The 17,624-nt window shown below is 49.8% G+C and overlaps 2 protein-coding genes across 2 annotated transcripts; one reads left to right on the top strand and one right to left on the bottom strand.

Annotated features, from left to right (window-relative positions):
- The first annotated feature begins 708 nt into the window (after positions 1-708).
- LOC101775194 lies at positions 709-7,528 on the top strand. The gene is made up of 2 exons (XM_014804749.2): positions 709-2,926; positions 5,328-7,528. Exons 1-2 carry the CDS (start codon positions 958-960, stop codon positions 7,340-7,342), a joined length of 3,984 nt encoding a protein of 1,327 aa, XP_014660235.1. The 5' UTR covers positions 709-957; the 3' UTR covers positions 7,343-7,528.
- A 3,254-nt stretch (positions 7,529-10,782) lies between these two features.
- Positions 10,783-17,354, bottom strand: LOC101774786 (homeobox protein rough sheath 1). The gene is made up of 5 exons (XM_004955358.4): positions 16,735-17,354; positions 16,449-16,559; positions 16,157-16,313; positions 11,479-11,732; positions 10,783-11,338 (listed from the first exon to the last, which is right to left on the bottom strand). Exons 1-5 carry the CDS (start codon positions 17,062-17,064, stop codon positions 11,132-11,134), a joined length of 1,059 nt encoding a protein of 352 aa, XP_004955415.1. The 5' UTR covers positions 17,065-17,354; the 3' UTR covers positions 10,783-11,131.
- Between the last annotated feature and the right edge of the window lie 270 nt (positions 17,355-17,624).

Below are 17,624 nucleotides of genomic sequence, written 5' to 3'. Positions count from 1 at the left end.
TAGCTCCTGCACGACCACATCATCACCCCCAACAAGAAATCTACGGTGTTCTTGTGGACAAACCTGCTGGACTGCCGTGCATAGTGGAGCTGAACACCACCAGAAGGCACCGAAGATGCAAAGGTTGTCAACCGTTGCCCCCCACTCACCGACAGGAAGCTAGGGCGAGAGGAGCGCCGGCCTCCAGCGAGGACCCGGCCGCTAGGGCGGAGACGACGAGCCCAAGCACGAGGTCCACCATAGGTCATAGAACCGCTCGGAGAAGGGCGCCCAAATCCGACCGACACCACCACCCCCGACACCGATAGCCCACCGCCGCCCTCCAGAACACCAATGACCACAGGCAGATAGATCCGCTCGCGGAGACGCTGGAGGCAGCCGAGGTAGAGCCGGATCTACGGCGCCATCGCCGGCTGCCGCCGCTGCCATGGGATGGGGCGCATCTCGGGTGGAGAGAAGCGCACCGCCACCGCCTTCATCGCGCTCGTTGTCCACCGTGCCGCCCATCACCACACCGGCTCCATGGCCGTCGCACGTCGCCCATCGAAGGGACGCGCATATCCGACTTTGGGAGCATCGGATCCGGCCACCTTGGCACCGGATCTGCCTCCTCGGGCTGCTGCTGCCGCCGCCATGGTCGCGCCACCGAGCTGCTGCTTCCAGTTGTAGATGGAAGAGATGGAGAAGATGCCTCGCCGCCGCCTTCCTGGTGCCTGCACGGCCTTCCGATAGGGTACTCCGGCGGCGGCGAGGTTGAGGAGGACGGGGGAGGGGGTTGGTGGCGCTGGGGTCAGGCTCCGCCCGTGCCGCCCGATAGGGTCGACGTGGGGCTCCTGATGCAGTTTCTACTTGAATAAGTTCGGATTAAGAATAGAAAAGGCAGGCACTACTCCGATACAATGCCATAACTTTGCCTCGCTGTGCAGAATTGTCTTTAGCCTCACTCAATCCACGACCATGCCCAAAAAGAAGCTGCTACCTTTTGTATGCTTCCTACTCGTGGGCCTCAACCTTGTAGCCCTCACCGCCGGTGACGATCACCAGCTCATGTATTCCGGCTTCGCCGGCAGCAACCTCATCCTCGACGGCGCAGCCACCGTCACGGCGAGTGGCCTCCTCGAGCTCACCAACGGCACACTCCGGCTCAAAGGCCATGCCATCTACCCCACGCCGCTGCGCTTCCGCGACGCGTCCAACGGTGGCGCGACGACGAGGTCCTTCTCCACCTCCTTCGTGTTTGGCATTCTCTCCGCCTACCCCGACGTGAGCGCCAACGGCATCGCCTTCTTCGTCGCGGCGAGCAAGGACATCTTCTCCGGCGCCATGGCGGCGCAGTACCTCGGCCTCCTCAACGGCACCAACAACGGCAACGCGACCAACCGCGTCTTCGCCGTCGAGCTCGACACCATGCAGAACAACGAGTTCGGGGACATCAGCGACAACCACGTCGGGATCGACATCAACAGCCTCATCTCGGCGAACTCTACCAACGCCGGCTACTACGGCGACGGCGACGGCGAATTCCACAGCCTGACGCTAATCAGCCACGAGGCGATGCAAGCGTGGGTAGATTACAACAGCGAGACCAAGAAGATCAACGTGACCCTGGCTCCCCTCAAGATGGGCAAACCTGCCCGGCCTCTGCTCTCGGCAACACACGACCTCTCAACGGTGATCCCGGACATGGCATACATCGGCTTCTCGTCTTCGACAGGATTAGTCAACTCAAGACACTATGTTCTTGGATGGAGCTTTGCTATGGATGGGCCTGCACCGGACATCGACATCGCCAAGCTGCCAAAGCTACCTCGTGAGTTCCCAAAGCCAAGATCCAAGGTCATGGAAATCATCCTACCAATAGTCACTGCAGCAGTGGTCCTTTTTGTGGGCACGGTTCTTGTTCTACTTAGGCGAAGGCAGCTAAGGTACACTGAACTGAGGGAAGATTGGGAAGTCGATTTCGGACCGCATCGGTTCTCGTACAAGGATTTATTCCGTGCCACGGAAGGGTTCAAGAACAAGAATCTATTGGGGGTAGGAGGGTTTGGAAAAGTATACAAGGGAGTTCTTTCGGTGTCTAAATGCGAGATCGCCGTGAAGAGGGTGTCACACAACTCGAAGCAGGGCATGAAGGAATTTGTTGCTGAGATTGTTAGCATTGGGCGCATGCAGCATCCTAACCTTGTTCAGTTACTCGGCTATTGCCGTCGAAAAGGTGAATTGCTTCTTGTATATGAGTACATGTCGAATGGGAGCCTGGACAAGTTTTTGTATTGCCAAGGGGAAAAGGCTACTCTAAACTGGATTCAGAGGCTTGGTATCATCAAAGGCATCGCATCAGGCTTGATCTACCTCCATGAGGAATGGGAGAAGGTTGTCGTCCACCGGGACATCAAGGCGAGCAATGTGTTACTTGACAGTAGTATGAATGGTCGATTAGGAGATTTTGGACTTGCTATGTTGTATGACCACAGTGAAAACCCACAAACCTCTCATGTTGTTGGCACCATAGGATACCTTGCCCCTGAGCTTGGCCGCACCAGTAAGGCGACCACTTCGACCGACATATTTGCCTTTGGCGTATTCGTTCTTGAGGTCATTTGTGGGCAAAAGCCCATCATGCAGGATTCAGAAGACAACCAACTCATGCTGGTCGATTGGGTGGTCGAGCATTGGAACCGAACATCGCTAACTGATACGGTGGATGCTAAGCTCCAAGGTGACTACAATGTTGATGAGGCATGCATAGCACTAAAAGTAGGGTTGTTGTGCTCTCATCCCTTCCCTGAAGCAAGGCCCAGTATGCGGCAAGTCCTGCAATACCTAAACGGTGAATTGGCAGTGCCAGAGCTTGTTCCAGCACATCTAAGCTTTCAAATGCTGACATTGATGCAGAATGAAGGGTTCGACTCTTACATCCTGTCATATCCTTCTTCAGTGGAGAGCATGCAGAGCATTTCCAGCCTTGTGAAGGAAAGATGATGTGCATGGACTTTATGACGTATGTTGCCTTTTCTGTTACACTAGCATAGCTTCTTGTTTTGTGTGCAAGCATTTTTATTGTGAATGAGGTACATGAAAAAGCTCAGCTTTTAGACTCTTTGGGTACAACTCTACTGCTGAAAACGAAAAAAAAATTGACTAAGGATTTTACAAAATATGATATCTTGAACTTCTTTATGGCAAACTAGGATTTTATTGCACCCCCTCCTGGTGTAGGACGAGTAAACATGAGATCTCACTGTCAGCAAGACAAGGAATTGAACAAGTTGCAGTTGCAGTAGGGAACTAAATTCCAGAACGCCATCGGTATTCAATACGACACTTTGTATATACATGATTGGGACGGGAAAAATACAGATACAGCTAAAGGGGGTGTTTGATCCCCGGGCTAAATTTTAGCCCCTGTCACATCGAATGTTTGGACACTAATTAGGAGTATTAAACATAGGCTAATTACAAAACCAATTTCACAACCCCTAGGCTAAATCGCGAGACGAATCTATTAAACCTAATTAGTTCATAATTTGATAATATGGTGCTACAGTAAACATTCGCTAATGATGGATTAATTAGGTTTAATAGATTCGTCTCGCGATTTAGCCTAGGGGTTCTGCAATTAGTTTTATAATTAGCTTATGTTTAGTACTCCTAATTAGCATCCGAATATCCGATGTGACACGGAACTTTAGCTCCGGTATCGAAAGGTTTGTGGCTCTAATATTCAGCGCACAGCTGTATAGTGTCTTTATCAGGCTACCATCAGCTATCGGTGACTTGACTGGCTCTAGTGGACTCCATTGGTCGTTTCCTGCATTTTCTCCGGCCGGCGGCCGGCCGGTCGTCCACGTTCTTTCTGATGTTCAAACAGGCACGTCACCAACTTACTGCACACGCGCCTGCCGGGCGGCCTGGTCATCACTCATCAGTCCTACAGTCCACACTGCTGACTCATCACCAATTTTTCTTTAAAACGAACGTCCACAACTTTTCTTGCAACAACTATTAAGTCGATGTCATCCTTAAAATTTTCTTGCAAATGCTCTACTGAGTACTGACGAGATAGATGTCCATACAGCCCGGAGCCCGTTAGCCCAGCACGGAGCCTGTTTTTTTCCCGAACCTAGCTCGGTCCGGCACGAAGTTCTTCGGGCCCGTGCTAGCCTGGCCCGGTTGCCGGGCGTGGGCTGCCACCCAGCACGACGGGCGGCGTGGCTCGGAACGATTTTAGGATGCCAGCCCGAAATGGCCCGTTAACCCGTCAACCTTATCCACACCATCTCATCTACCCACACAAACACCCTGTTCGCTCCCCTACCAGGCTGCCGTGCTCCCCTTCCCTACTGGCCCTCCGCCTCCCAAGCTCCCCTCCATGGCTCCATCCTCCCCTTCCTCTCTGATCTCCACCTTCCCTCCCTGCGGCCTTGTTGCCCCCTACCCCCGCCGCACGCCACCATGCCCTTCTCCGTGGCGGCGGTGGCGCGGGGGGGGGGGGGGCGCGGGGGGGGGGGGGGCGGTCTCGCAGAGGTGGGCGGCGGTGGTGGAGGTTCGGCGGCAGGCACGCGTGCTCACCTCTTGCCAGCGGCGGTGGCCTCCGTACCAGAAAGGACCGAATTCCCCATCCGCGCCGCGGCCCGGCTCGCGGGTGCCATCCCGGCACCACGCAATGCCCGTTGCGCGCCGGTCATCCTCGTTGCCGCCGCGGACAAGGACAGCCCCGCGCTCTCGGCGGCGTGGTGGGCCTCGAAGTCGAGCGGCTCATCAGCGTCGGCCGCGTAGGTGCCGCCACCCCCGCCGCAAGACGGTGTAGGGAGCGGCAGCGGCGGTGAGGGGCCCGGCAGTGGTGGCGAAGTGGGAAGCCGACCGCGGGAAGCCAGAGCAGCAGCGCGAGTACCCGGTGGAGGCGACGGTGGCGGCATGCAAGAGCAGGCAAGCGGCGGCGTGCAGGGGGCGTGCAAGCGGAGCCCGAAGTCGGCCGTACTTTACGGGCTGGCTCGGCATGAAATGGACCCATGGACCCGTGCCTGGTCTGTTGGTGCAACCCGTGGGCTGGCACGGCCCTGCATGGTAGAGGCATAGTGCCGGGCTAGGCCCGGCACGAAGTTGGCTGGGCCTAGATGGGCCCGTGCTAGGCTGGGCCGGGTGCCCGTTTGGACATCTATGTTCCCTCTAAACAGAGCTCGAAAAAATTTGTGTAGTCAATTGAGCATATTCTGCGTGCTTTGGATTTTTCTTTCCTTCCAGCTCCCTACGAACTAACGAACCTCTCGCGCGCGCATTCTACGCTACAGAGAGAAGCTGTTCATTCGCATGAATGGTGCCGCCACACATGCTCTGCCATCCACTCCACATGCTGTTCCTTTTCCTTGGCCTTCTTGCACCCTCCGCTGCTACAGATGGCGATCAATTCCTCTACACCGGATTCGCCGGCGCGAACCTCACCCTCGACGGCGCCGCCACGGTCACGGCGGCCGGCCTCGTCGAGCTCACCAACGGCTCGACTCATCAGAAAGGCCACGCCTTCCATCCGGCTCCCCTCCGCCTCCGCGGGTCGCCGAAAGGCACGGTGCGTTCCTTCTCGGTGGCCTTCGTCTTCGCCATCGTCTCCGGCTACCTCGACTTCAGCACCCACGGCCTGGCCCTCGTCGTCGCGCCGGGCATCAAGAGCCTGTCCACCGCGCTGACGGATCAGTACATGGGCCTCACCAACGCCAAGGACGACGGCAAAGACACCAACCACATGCTCGCCGTCGAGCTCGACACCGTGCAGAACATCGAGTTCAAAGACATGAACGCCAACCACGTCGGCATCGACATCAACACCCTCACCTCATTGCAATCCAATGAGACGGGGTACTACCACGACAACAATGGCAGCTTCCAAAATCTAAGCCTCATTAGCCGTGAGGCGATGCAGGTTTGGGTGGACTACGACGGAGAGGCGACGCAGATCAATGTTACAATTGCTCCCCTTGCAATGGTGAAGCCCAAGAGGCCATTGATCTCTTACATCTACAACCTGTCAACCGTGCTAGCAGAGCCGTCGTATATCGGCTTCTCGTCGGCAACCGGACCGGGGAATTCACGGCACTATGTTCTTGGTTGGAGCTTTGGCATGAACAAGCCTGCTCCAGTGATCGACATCGCCAAGTTGCCGAAGCTTCCACAGTTGGGCTCCAAGCCTCGCTCAAAAGTCTTGGAGATAACCCTGCCTATTGCAAGTGCGGCACTAGTCCTCACCGTGGGCATTGCCGTGGTTCTACTTGTGCGAAGGCGGCTGAGGTACACTGAGCTGCGCGAAGATTGGGAGAGCGAGTTCGGGCCACATCGGTTCGCGTACAAAGATCTGTTCCATGCCACAAAGGGGTTTAAGGACAAGCATTTGCTTGGTGCAGGAGGCTTTGGCATGGTATACAGGGGAGAGCTTCAAAAGTCCAGAGTCGAGGTTGCTGTGAAGAAGGTGTCCCATGGGTCGAAGCAAGGGATGAAAGAGTTCATCGCGGAGATTGTAAGTATCGGCCGCATTAGGCACCGTAACCTTGTGCAGTTACTTGGCTACTGCCGGCGAAAAGATGAACTCATTCTGGTGTATGACTACATGTCCAATGGTAGCCTCGACAAGTACCTGTACAGTGAAGAAGATGGCCTAACAACCTTGGATTGGGCTCAAAGGTTCCGTATCATCAAAGGTGTCGCATCCGGCCTACACTTCCTCCACGAGAGGTGGGAGAAAGTCGTCATCCACCGCGACATCAAGACTAGCAATGTGCTTCTGGACAAAGAAATGAATGGACGACTAGGCGACTTCGGCCTCGCAAAGCTGTACGAACACGGCGCCAACCCACAGACCACTCGTGTGGTTGGCACCACAGGGTACCTAGCTCCGGAGCTTGTGCGGACGGGCAAGGCGACCCCTCTTACCGATGTTTTCGCCTTCGGCACATTCATGCTCGAGGTTACATGTGGGCAAAGACCTATCAAGCAAGACGAGCAAGGCAACCAGTTCTTGCTGGTTGACTGGGTGCTCCAGCACTGGCACAATGGGTCACTCCTTGAGGTTGTGGATCCCAAGCTGCGAGGAGAGCACAACTCTGATGAGGTACGGTTTGTGCTTCAGATAGGATTGTTGTGCGCGCACCCATCTGCCACTGCAAGGCCCAGCATGCAGCAAGTCTTGCAGTATCTTGATGGGGAGACGCTGCTCCCGGAGATGACGCGCGCGGACCTGAGCTTCAACATGCTAGCTCTCCTGCAAAGGAAAGGGTTGCATGTCATGTCATGGCCGTGCTCGTCAACGATGGTGAGCGCCGGCACCATATCCGACCTATCAGGAGGAAGATGACGCTAGTGTTTGTTTGATTTTATTACTAGTATGAAATCATGTCCGTTGCTTGAATCCTTGCTCTTGTTTTTGGACTCTAGTGGTTAAAATATAGGCTACATCACTTGCATAGTTTTATGTTATAAAGACAGGGATGCTGGTTATTGAGATTCAAGTTTTATTGACAAAGAATTTGTTTGATACCTACATCTTTTTTTTTGAAACTTGATACCTACATCTTTTGATTTCACGGTTTAACAAAAAAATAATAATAAACTAGCCTCCTGTCTCTTTGCTCCACACAGACAGAGAACAATGAAAAAAAGGCCTCCTAAAAACAGTCGACCTACTGTGTTTTTTTATTGTTGAGCTCTGTCAGCCCACTAACCCGGACTAAGGAACACCGCTTGCACGGCCCAATTTCCTCCACATGAATGCAAGGGCCGGCCGGCCCAGCTCAACCTCCCTGGGCCGCTTCGTGTCACTTCGACAATGACTTCGGCCATCCGTCGTCGTGAGAGAGAGAATTGGCGGTGGGCAAACAACTCTGGGCTGTGTCCTTGAGTTTGGGCCAAGTACTAAGCCTCCAATAACTTTCTAACATGGCCTTCAGCCAGCCCACCAACCGAGCGAGCGAGCAGTCACCAGCTGACGGCCCAAACGGCTCCGGGCTCTTCAAGGATCACGTCGCGTGCCGGTTCCTCCGGCCAGGCCGGCCGGCGGCCGATGATACCCGCCGGAGAAGACCTGACCTGCCGCGCCACGGTGGCCGGTGGGCCTCCGCACGAAGGAACGAGGACGGATTTCCCTCGAGCTGGATCACCGTGGAAACTGCCTGGCCGTGCGGTGCGACGCCACCATGACCACCGAGTAGGCGAGCACCGTACGTGATCGGCGAAGAAGACCGGCCGGGCAAACGACGACCGTCGACGCCGCCGTGCCTACCTCTCGTTGCTCTGCTACATGTCCTGGCTTCCAGATCCCTTTCTGAGGATTTCTGCTGCCGCGTCCTTGGCCTAGACCCATCCAATGTGCCTAGTATACGCATCATTTCCCGGCTTTGCTCACTGAAATCTCGAGACGTGATTGCCATCATGCCATTGCTATCACACTGTCCATGAGCAGTGATCGATACAGTCCCATCGTGACACCATGCGCGCACACCCAACCTGCGTCGCCATGACCTAATAATCAAACCCACATAAATGGCACCTAATACAAAGATAATCCGCCACAGTAGCCATCAAATCCTCGACACAAAAACAGTAGTAAGAAAACCGATGGTTGTTGCTGAAAGACTTGGTCTTGTGGACAGCGCCGTCAATCGAGCAAGCATATTTGTGGTGCTCCGACGCGATGGCCCCTCTAACCCCTGCTCTCCATTTCTGTCTGCCCCTCGATGGATATGCGTGGCTTGCCTCCCCGTCACAGCAGTCTGCTCTTCGACGTACGATGAACGGCGACTCACCAGCGAACGACACATCAGTGAGACCGACGCAGATCCTCGATCTTGAGGTTTCAGCTTCGGACGTGTCTTTTTACAGTATGTTTCAACCGTCAGTTGTTAGGGAACACACTAGCCTTTCAAACAGTGCAGGAGCAATCACAGGAATCCTTTTTTTACAGTTTCCAGTCCTGATCATGGAACGGGAAAGTTTTACTTTTTTGCTAGCAGAGAGTATTTGCGTCGATGCTTGTGGATCCAGGGGGTTGGACGTTGGAACATGCTTGTCCATTGTAGGGAGGCCACTGCACTAGCTCCTGTGTTACTGTCACCAAGCAAGTACCCCTGGTACTATTGCAGGTGAAGCAGCTAGCAGTAACCCAGGAAGTCAGTACAGCACTCGCTGGTTCTTGATAAAGGGATGCATCTATCTGTATGCGTCTCCAACAGCCTGCAACCAACATGCTCTATCTGACTGACCCCGGCCGATCGAGATCGATTGTTTTAGGGGGTGTTTGGGAAACACCTGTTAAAGTTTAACACCTGTCACATCGGATGTTTGGATGCTAATTAGGAGTACTAAACATAAGCTAATTACAAAACTAATTGCACAGATGGAGTATAATTCGCGAGACGAATCTATTAAGCCTAATTAGTCCATGATTTGACAATGTGGTGCTACAGTAACCATTTGCTAATGATGGATTAATTAGGCTTAATAGATTCGTCTCGCGAATTAGCACAAGGTTCTGCAATTAGTTTTATAATTAGCTCATGTTTAGTCCTCCTAATTAGCATCCAAACATCCGATGTGACACTGTTAAAGTTTAGCACCTCGTATCCAAACAGCCCCTTAGTTAGGTCGATGGGCACTGCGACAGTGGAATGATTCTCTGGGCAATACGCTGCAATAATGCCAGTGATTGCTGGGGAGAGGATTTCAGAGAAGGGTCACTGTTGCTCTGGAATCTTGTACATGGTCGCCATGATCAGAGATATGTGCTACTATTCAATCTGGTTGCAGAGGTACTGCATGGACATGTTTCCTCCCTGGGCAGGGGCTTGCTTTTCAAATCTATTTGTCCCATGCCTCCTTGCCGAAAAAGATAAGCCACTTTTAACCGAGGGGTTCTTTTTTTAAAAAAAATACTGATTGTTTTGTTTTTACTCATCGGAACATATTTTTAACATTTTTAATGATCACTTCTAGGCTAGAGGTTCTCGTTATACCATCAGAGGTCAAGTTCTTTTCACAAGGAAGCTGACAGAAATAATCACGGTCATTTCACTTTTCTTCAATCCAGCTATATATATCCACCGAACAGGACCGAAATAGCATTCTGACATTTCTTTTTGAATGGTTACAGGGGAGAGCATCCTACCTGAATTGTATTCAAATGTGTGGCAGACTACATATCAACGGTCTCATTTTTTAAGAAAAAACAAGGCAAAAATCATACATCGCTCGGTTAATTTTGAAAAACCGGACTAAAACCACGACGAGCTACTTAGCACCACGTCCTAGCACAAGGACGGACTTTGTAGCATAACCACAGATAATAACAACACCTTGTTCTAGCACAAGGACAGAATTGTGGCATAACCACACATGATAACCCACGCCCCAGCAAATGGCAAAACGTGACTAAACCACATATAACAAACACATCAAGACTCAACATCAAGCACCTCCATGGCATCACCTTGAGGTTGGTAGCTCCAATTACCTTCGAGACTTCAGTAAGCGACACCTACAGGTAGGACCGGAGCATGATTTTCATCCGGAGGTCTCTCAGTTGGGAGCACAACCACACCTCACTGACGACACCTCCAAGAAGGTGAGAGGCGCCGCCGCAGGCCGCCCGGCGTCCGGCAGCAAGCGACAGCCAGGGATGGACACAGCACAATGGAGTACCACAGATTCAGAGCCACGAAAGAAACGCCAGCAGTTGCCTGAAAATTACCATATCAAACTGGACGGATTGCCAAAACTTTCAATGATGTCAGAACGGAGATATGAATTAGTAATCTGCAGTTTATTTCAACCGTCTGACATCTGCTGAAGGAGAAGACATATCTTTCTGATTCAGATAGGCCAACCCTGAACATGTTTCACCAATCTGAACCGTACAATCATACACATAGGCGACTGCCGAATTAATTACCAGGGTACTTGCATGGACATTCGAGTTCAAAATACACCTAAATTACAAGCCGTCATGCGGAAATTAACAATATTACAGGAGAACTACAAGCCATAAACACTAGAGGCGAGCCATTGGGAATCAGCAGAAACGGTAACAAAAAATTCCATAACAATGTCCTTGCATTGCAACGCATCCTGATCAAATGGTCCACTGCATAACTCACGAACCGAGGCGGTACATGCCATCAGCCATGAACGTGCCATCCATGTAGAGCGCAGCGGCGTTCTGTGGGTGGAAGCCTTCCATCATCACAAAAGGCATGTCCTCCGACGGCTTCCAGTGTCGTTTCCTCTGGTTGATGAACCAGTTGTTGATCTGCTTCTGGTCTAGGCCTGTCGACTCCGCCAGCGCAATCTTCTCCGTCTCCTACTCGTGATATCAACATAGGATTAGTAAAAATTTGATGTAGCTTTAGTTTATGATTCCATTCTATTTCAAATTTAAATGAGCAAGACAATTCTATCATTGCTATAAACATGAGCTTCGTGGTAGCATAGTTATCTTACTGATGGGTAAGGCCACTTGTAGTGCAGCTCCCACCAGTGGAGCAACTTCTGCCTGGCCTCCTTTGGGAGCTTCCCTTTCTTCTTTTTCTTAGAAAATTCTTGCCTGAGGCTGCTCAAGTAACCACTGTACTTCTTCAGGAGCTGGTACTTGAGCTCCTTATCCTCCGCGCGTGGGTCAATCTCAGGTGGCTCGTTCTCACGGCCGCTTGGATCCATGTCATCTTCAGAAGAGCCAACCCCTTCTGATTTGCCATCTGCAGACAAAACTAGTTTTGGTAAGATCCCATGCTTTGTCACTCAGGTTTATTATGTCCAAAGTTCAAAGTATTTCAGTTTCGACCATGCTGGATGGCTGCTGGTCAAGTGGACACTTCAGAATGCCCATAACTGTGTGTAAAGAATTATATCTGTTTTGGAATGCAGGGGTAGGTCAAACAGTGGAATTTTAGAATAGCAATAGTGTGGCTACAGTCACAATTAGTAGAATATTGCCAATGCAAGTGGTAAGATAAGGGTTTTTAATATATAAAATTAAAACAAAAAATAAACAAGACCAAATGGAACGAAAATGCAAAGACTACTAATTTGTCGCTTATCAGGTGGAACGGATATTAACCTGCTCAGTTTCATTACATGAAACACTACGTACAAAGGGCAAACATCGTTACTACTTTGTAGCAGGAAAACTGAGAACAGAAAACTCACAAAGGTACACGGGAGCAAATTAAAAAAAGAAAGGACTAGTAAAAAATCTCAACAATAATAAATCTTTTGTCGGTATTCATACATTTTGCATGAATTTAATTAGCTCTTGGAAAATGTATCCTGATTTAGGTAAAAAATAATCATAGAAAAAAAAATAAACAAATGACAGTTTTTCTTGGTTATAAACAGAGAGGTATCGAAGCAAGAATGTATCCACTGTTCAAGAAGAGGGATACTTAGTAACCAGAAATATGAAAATAAAAAGAAATGAAACTGTTATTCACCATACCACAAGAATAAATTATTTCTTGTCTTAATCCTTATCGATGACTGTTGTAATTGAATATTTTTTTAGATGATAGAATAAATGTATCGCATCCACATTGCTTGTGAATAATGACATTGAAAATAAATAAATACGACGGAAAATAGTGGATCAATTAATAAGAAAGGTTATGGCCACAGAAACTGTTGGCCATGTGAGGATGAAATTGTAACAAATATTTATAATATACATGATATGAAATAAGAAATGGCATGCATCATTTTTCCATATATTCTTGCCAAAGAGGAAATAATTTTTCTTGCAGAAAGACATCTCATGTGGTTTTTCAAAAAGCATGAACTACAAAATTGTATTAGGAGTAGGTTCTGTAGAGTTCGCTGCGGTTCTGTCACAAATTTTCTCATGGATATTCTTGTTTTTGTATATCTAAAGTCACAATATTTTCTAAATGGTTGTGCCACAAAATCATATCTAAATATCCATGAGAAAATATTGACTTAGCATCATAAAAATGAAAGTTTATAGAATAGCAGAGAAATCTGAGTTAGCATTAACATGGGCAGCGCTTATACAACAATCAATTGAATTAGCATAAACTATTAGCGCATTATTTAAGAATTGAGATAAGTGAGGAGTGCATTATAATAAGAGATAGAATGTGGCTTATCTTCTGATAAATTGACAAACAAACTATACTGAGAACCTCTGAAACTATATAAATGAGATACATATGCTTTCATCAGCATTCTCAAGCTATTTATTAGGTGTTAATTCCAATAAAACAAGGTACTGCCTGATGCCAATCACTTGCCAATTTTTATAGCATGTGTTCAGGATGACCATTAGCTTCAGAAAACATAAGCAAATATTTAGCATGTTTTTTTTTGCAGAAAATGGAATGATTCCAGCCTTGTGCATCATGAAGACAAATGCTTAAAGAATCATTTGACAGAACATCTAATATGTGGTCTTGCTGATTGTGTGGAAAGGATCAATCGTGCCAAGGACACTTTCGAATAAGTTACAAATAAAAATGACCGTCCATGTGGGTATCTGGGTATGGAATTTTTGGGACACAGCAATGGTAACTTTCCAACTTTCTTATAAAGTGAAACATCTATGGTGTCAACATACATTAGAATATTAGATATAGATTCTAAGATCTACTGTTTTATTGGCAAGAGTAAAAGAAATGGTGGAGAAGTGACTCTTTATGGAAGATTTGGGATATTGTGATAATCCGATTCCTGTATCTAAATAGTAACTACATGAATTTGGACAGAAGATATACTTGGCCCTGTTGAAAAAGTGTGCCTCAAGCTTTCGATATTTGATAATTACTGGCTTCTAACTAGATGCATGGATTGGTCACATGAAAATGATCTTGATTGATTTTACTGTTGAAAATTTGAGCAAAATCAAATCATAACCTTCTAGGACCTTTTTATCAACATATTAATGTAACAGTAAATAGTCAAAGTTGTATTTGATAAGAGAGGGTCCATAGTAACATTCGAACCATACAAAGCTAATTAGCTACTCATAAAACGCCCCAGGAGTGGTTAATTTACTACTCTATTAGATGGATCAAATGCAGCAATCCTACACTGAGCTCCCAATCCTGACATTACTACTTCAATGTTCAATGAATAGAAACAACACCTATACTGGACTCTAGGTTTCACGGTACAGAAATGGTTGTGAACCAAATCATCAATTTTTACTACCATAGCACTTAATTTCTGAGTTGGGGATTTACTCTCAGCAGGAGGTTTCTGTTGTGGGAAATATCTGAACATGTACTCCAACCATATAAGACGCCCAGATCAGCCTGGCTGTGCTCCTATACACAACATACATGGCAAATCCATGGACAACCCACAGTAGCGTAGAACAGTGCCACAGATCTGCCCCAGCCGCAGCCGGTGTAACACCTTATTCTGAACCAAATCTGCAGACGCACTGTAGCTGCACGTTCAACTCCAAAACTGGCCGGCAGAACCCCCGGAAGACACGAACGGCGCCCATCACACACGCTTGTGCTGTGTTTCTGCAGCTACTGCAAAAAAACCCAACACGATTGCGTACCGAGGACAGAGCAGAGAACTGCAGCTAAATAATGTCGCTACAGTGGTATCATAGCAGGTGGTAGTCCAGACTCCAGACAGGTGAAGAATTGGTTGGCTTGTCAGGTTATAGGCAGCCATGAGCCCATGGCACCACTTCCCAATGCGTCTCGATCTCTCTGTCTAAACTACTAGAGCAGCAAGAAAAGAAGATATGGGAGAGATGCTAGCAGCTAGAGCTAGCTCCTCCTACACAAGCTAGCTCCTCTTCCCGTGTCTTATTTTTAGCACGTGTCACATCGAATGTTTAGATACTAATTAGGAGTAGTAAACGTAGACTATTTACAAAACCAATTACATAAGTGGAATCTAAACGGCGAGACGAATCTATTAAGTCTAATTAAGCCTAATTAATCCATCATTAGCAAATATTTACTGTAGCAACACATTGTCAAATCATGGACTAATTAGGCTTAATAGATTCGTCTCGCCGTTTAGATTCGTCTTATGTAATGGGTTTTGTAAATAGTCTACGTTTAATACTTCTAATTAGTATCTTAACATTCGATGTGACGGGTGCTAAAGTTTAGCAAGTGGAAGAAAACAGGCTCAAAGATTTGAGGCTGCATCCACAGGGATCTGCAGATTCGCCTGCCTTGGAACCCTAACACAAGCAAGCTTCCTGTCACTTGTCAATTGTCATGTACTACTAGTCCATTAGCTGGTGTTGGATCCATCAGCAATAAGATAATGCGAGCAGGGCGCCATCAGAGCACTAAACAAATCAACAACGGCGAGGAACGAGAGGAGGAGGCCCGGCCATGCGACACGGCTCCTCACTGTGCCCTCGATGCCAACCAAAAGCTAGCTAGATTACGTGCGCGGCTTAATGATTAACACCCCCTCGCTCGCTGATCCCCTCGCTAATTTTTTATTGTTAGCGCATGCGGAGGCTTGGCTCCTGCTTCATCTCCGATCCCTTAGCAGTGGCTACCACACGGATTAATTAATTGTTTAATTATCTGATCTGATGGGGATTAAAGTAATCCGCCGAGAAGCGAGGGAGGCAGGTCAGGCTGGCAATGATCCAGAGCAACCATTTGACTCTCTATTTTTTCTTTTCATTTGACTCCCTAACCAACTTAGCAAAAAGATTCTTCTCCATGTTGAGTTGCTCGGACTGTCCATTTCCCACTCTGCAAATTCCAACAGCCGGTTCATCTCTAAAAATCTACACTCCACTACAACAGCCTCTTCATTTCACGTGCTCTCCATTTTGAGCGTGGAACCCACGTTTGGCTTGCCAAACCTATTTGCCAAGTTTGGTGCAGTTTGGAAAGTGTATGTGAGTATTAAGCCGGAAGGCTAGGTGTGTGAGTATTAAGTCGGATGAGATAGTCATCCGGATAGCAATAGACGGATAGTAACTCTACTGGAGCATAATTTAGCAACTCTCTTGGAGAGTAGTAGATTTCCAAATTCTTGGAGATGCTCTTATCCAGAACAGCCATTCCCAGTGCGGTAAGCCGAGGGCACATATGGTAACAAAAAAAACATGAGGCCGCCGTACGGCCATGTACGAGAAGAAGTTGCTGCGGCGGCAGCTGGTGTTTCTCATTACCGGCGAGGGAGAGGCGCGCGGCGGAGGAGCCGCCGCCGGTGGCGCTGCCGGCGATGGAGTCGAGCTGCGCCTCGACGCGCTTGAGGAACTCCATGGCCTCGTCGATCGGCCGGGTCAGCTCCTCCCGGTACTTCAACAGCATGTTGCAGTAGGCCTCCTGCGCGCATCAGCCGGAGAAATCAGTAAGATGAATAAATCGAGCAGGAAAGGGCAAGATTAAATCGCTAGCCAGCGGGAGATGATTTTGCGGTAGTGGATGTTGAGGGGATTGGAGACGAGGACGACGACGAACCATGAACTGGTCGAGCTCCGGGTCGCGCGGCTCGTGGCGGCCCGGCGGCCGCGCGTCGAGCTTCGCCGCCATGGCCGTCAGCCTTTCCATCACGTCCGGCGGCGCGCCCACCTGCGGCGAATCGAAACGCGTCATTTCCTAGCAAAGATTACGCATCAAATTAAGCAAATCTTGCTCGGCACATCAAGGAAAGGAACCGCGATTTTGACGGGCGACGGTGCGGTGATGTGTGCGTGCAAGCGAGAGCTAGCAAGCAGGCAGGCAGGCGGCTAAAAAAGGCGCCTACTTTTTGGCAGTCGAGGTAGGCGGCGAGGAGCGCCGAGTACTGCGGGTGCGCCACGATCTTGGCCTTGATGGCCTCGGCCTCCGCCGGCGAGATCTCCGCCGCGTGCCTCCCGTACGGCGACTGCGACGACGATGACGGCCCAGCGGCCTGGTGCAGGAGCGCGAGCGGCGCGCCGTAGTACGCCACGCCCGCCGGGGACGCCGCCCCCGCGGCCGCCGCCGTGGACAGTGGCAGCTGCAGGAAGGACGACGACGCCGCCGCCGCCTTGGCGGAGTTGGAGCCCCCGCTGCTGCTCCCACCGGCGCCAAGATTCCCGAAGCTCTGATCCATGGAACCCTAGCGACCCAGGAGAGAGAGGAAGAATCGATCGATAGCGCGTGCACGGAGCTCGATCAAGAAGGGAAGGGAGCGCGTCCCTGTAGCTTGCTTACTTCTCTCTCCCTCTCCACGGACCACTAATGGCGGCGGCCGTGGAGCATACTCACTGTTGGAGGAGGAGGAGAGAGAGGGGAGGGGCGGGTAGTAGATATTAATGGGGCGAGCGAGTGGGAGAGGGAGAGAAGGGAAGGGAAGGGAAAGGTGTGCGCGCAGCCAGCGCCCCTTGTGTGTGGATGGCTGGTGGCGATCCCTTTTCTCGCGTCAAATCTCACTGCTCACCGGAGAGGCGGAGAAGAAAGAGGAGGAGACGTATGCGTACATGTACTCCTGCTCTGTAGCTACACTGCTACGACATGTTTTTAGCTGGAGGTGTCGCTTGCTGAAACGGAAGCACCTCCATGGGCACTGTCACATGCTATTCCATGACTAGGTTAATCAAAAGATAATGATCTTCTTGATTGAAATGGAGGACAATCTCTTCTTTTTTCTTTCAGAACAAACACGTTCTGTTT

The sequence above is a fragment of the Setaria italica genome, chromosome II (assembly GCF_000263155.2).
Source record: "Setaria italica strain Yugu1 chromosome II, Setaria_italica_v2.0, whole genome shotgun sequence".
Classification (NCBI taxonomy): Eukaryota; Viridiplantae; Streptophyta; class Magnoliopsida; order Poales; family Poaceae; genus Setaria; species Setaria italica.
This window is presented reverse-complemented; position numbering and strand designations above follow the sequence as displayed.

Excerpts from the sequence above, each read along its gene's own strand:
- LOC101774786 (XM_004955358.4), bottom strand. The coding sequence starts at position 17,064 with ATGGATCAGAGCTTCGGGAATCTTGGCGCCGGTGGGAGCAGCAGCGGG. Across the intron at positions 16,560-16,734 it reads CCTACCTCGACTGCCAAAAA|GTGGGCGCGCCGCCGGACGT; the intron begins GTAGGCGCCTTT and ends GATTCGCCGCAG. Across the intron at positions 11,339-11,478 it reads ACAAGTGGCCTTACCCATCA|GAGACGGAGAAGATTGCGCT; the intron begins GTAAGATAACTA and ends TATCACGAGTAG.
- LOC101775194 (XM_014804749.2), top strand. The coding sequence starts at position 958 with ATGCCCAAAAAGAAGCTGCTACCTTTTGTATGCTTCCTACTCGTGGGC. Across the intron at positions 2,927-5,327 it reads CGACTCTTACATCCTGTCAT|ACATGCTCTGCCATCCACTC; the intron begins ATCCTTCTTCAG and ends TGGTGCCGCCAC.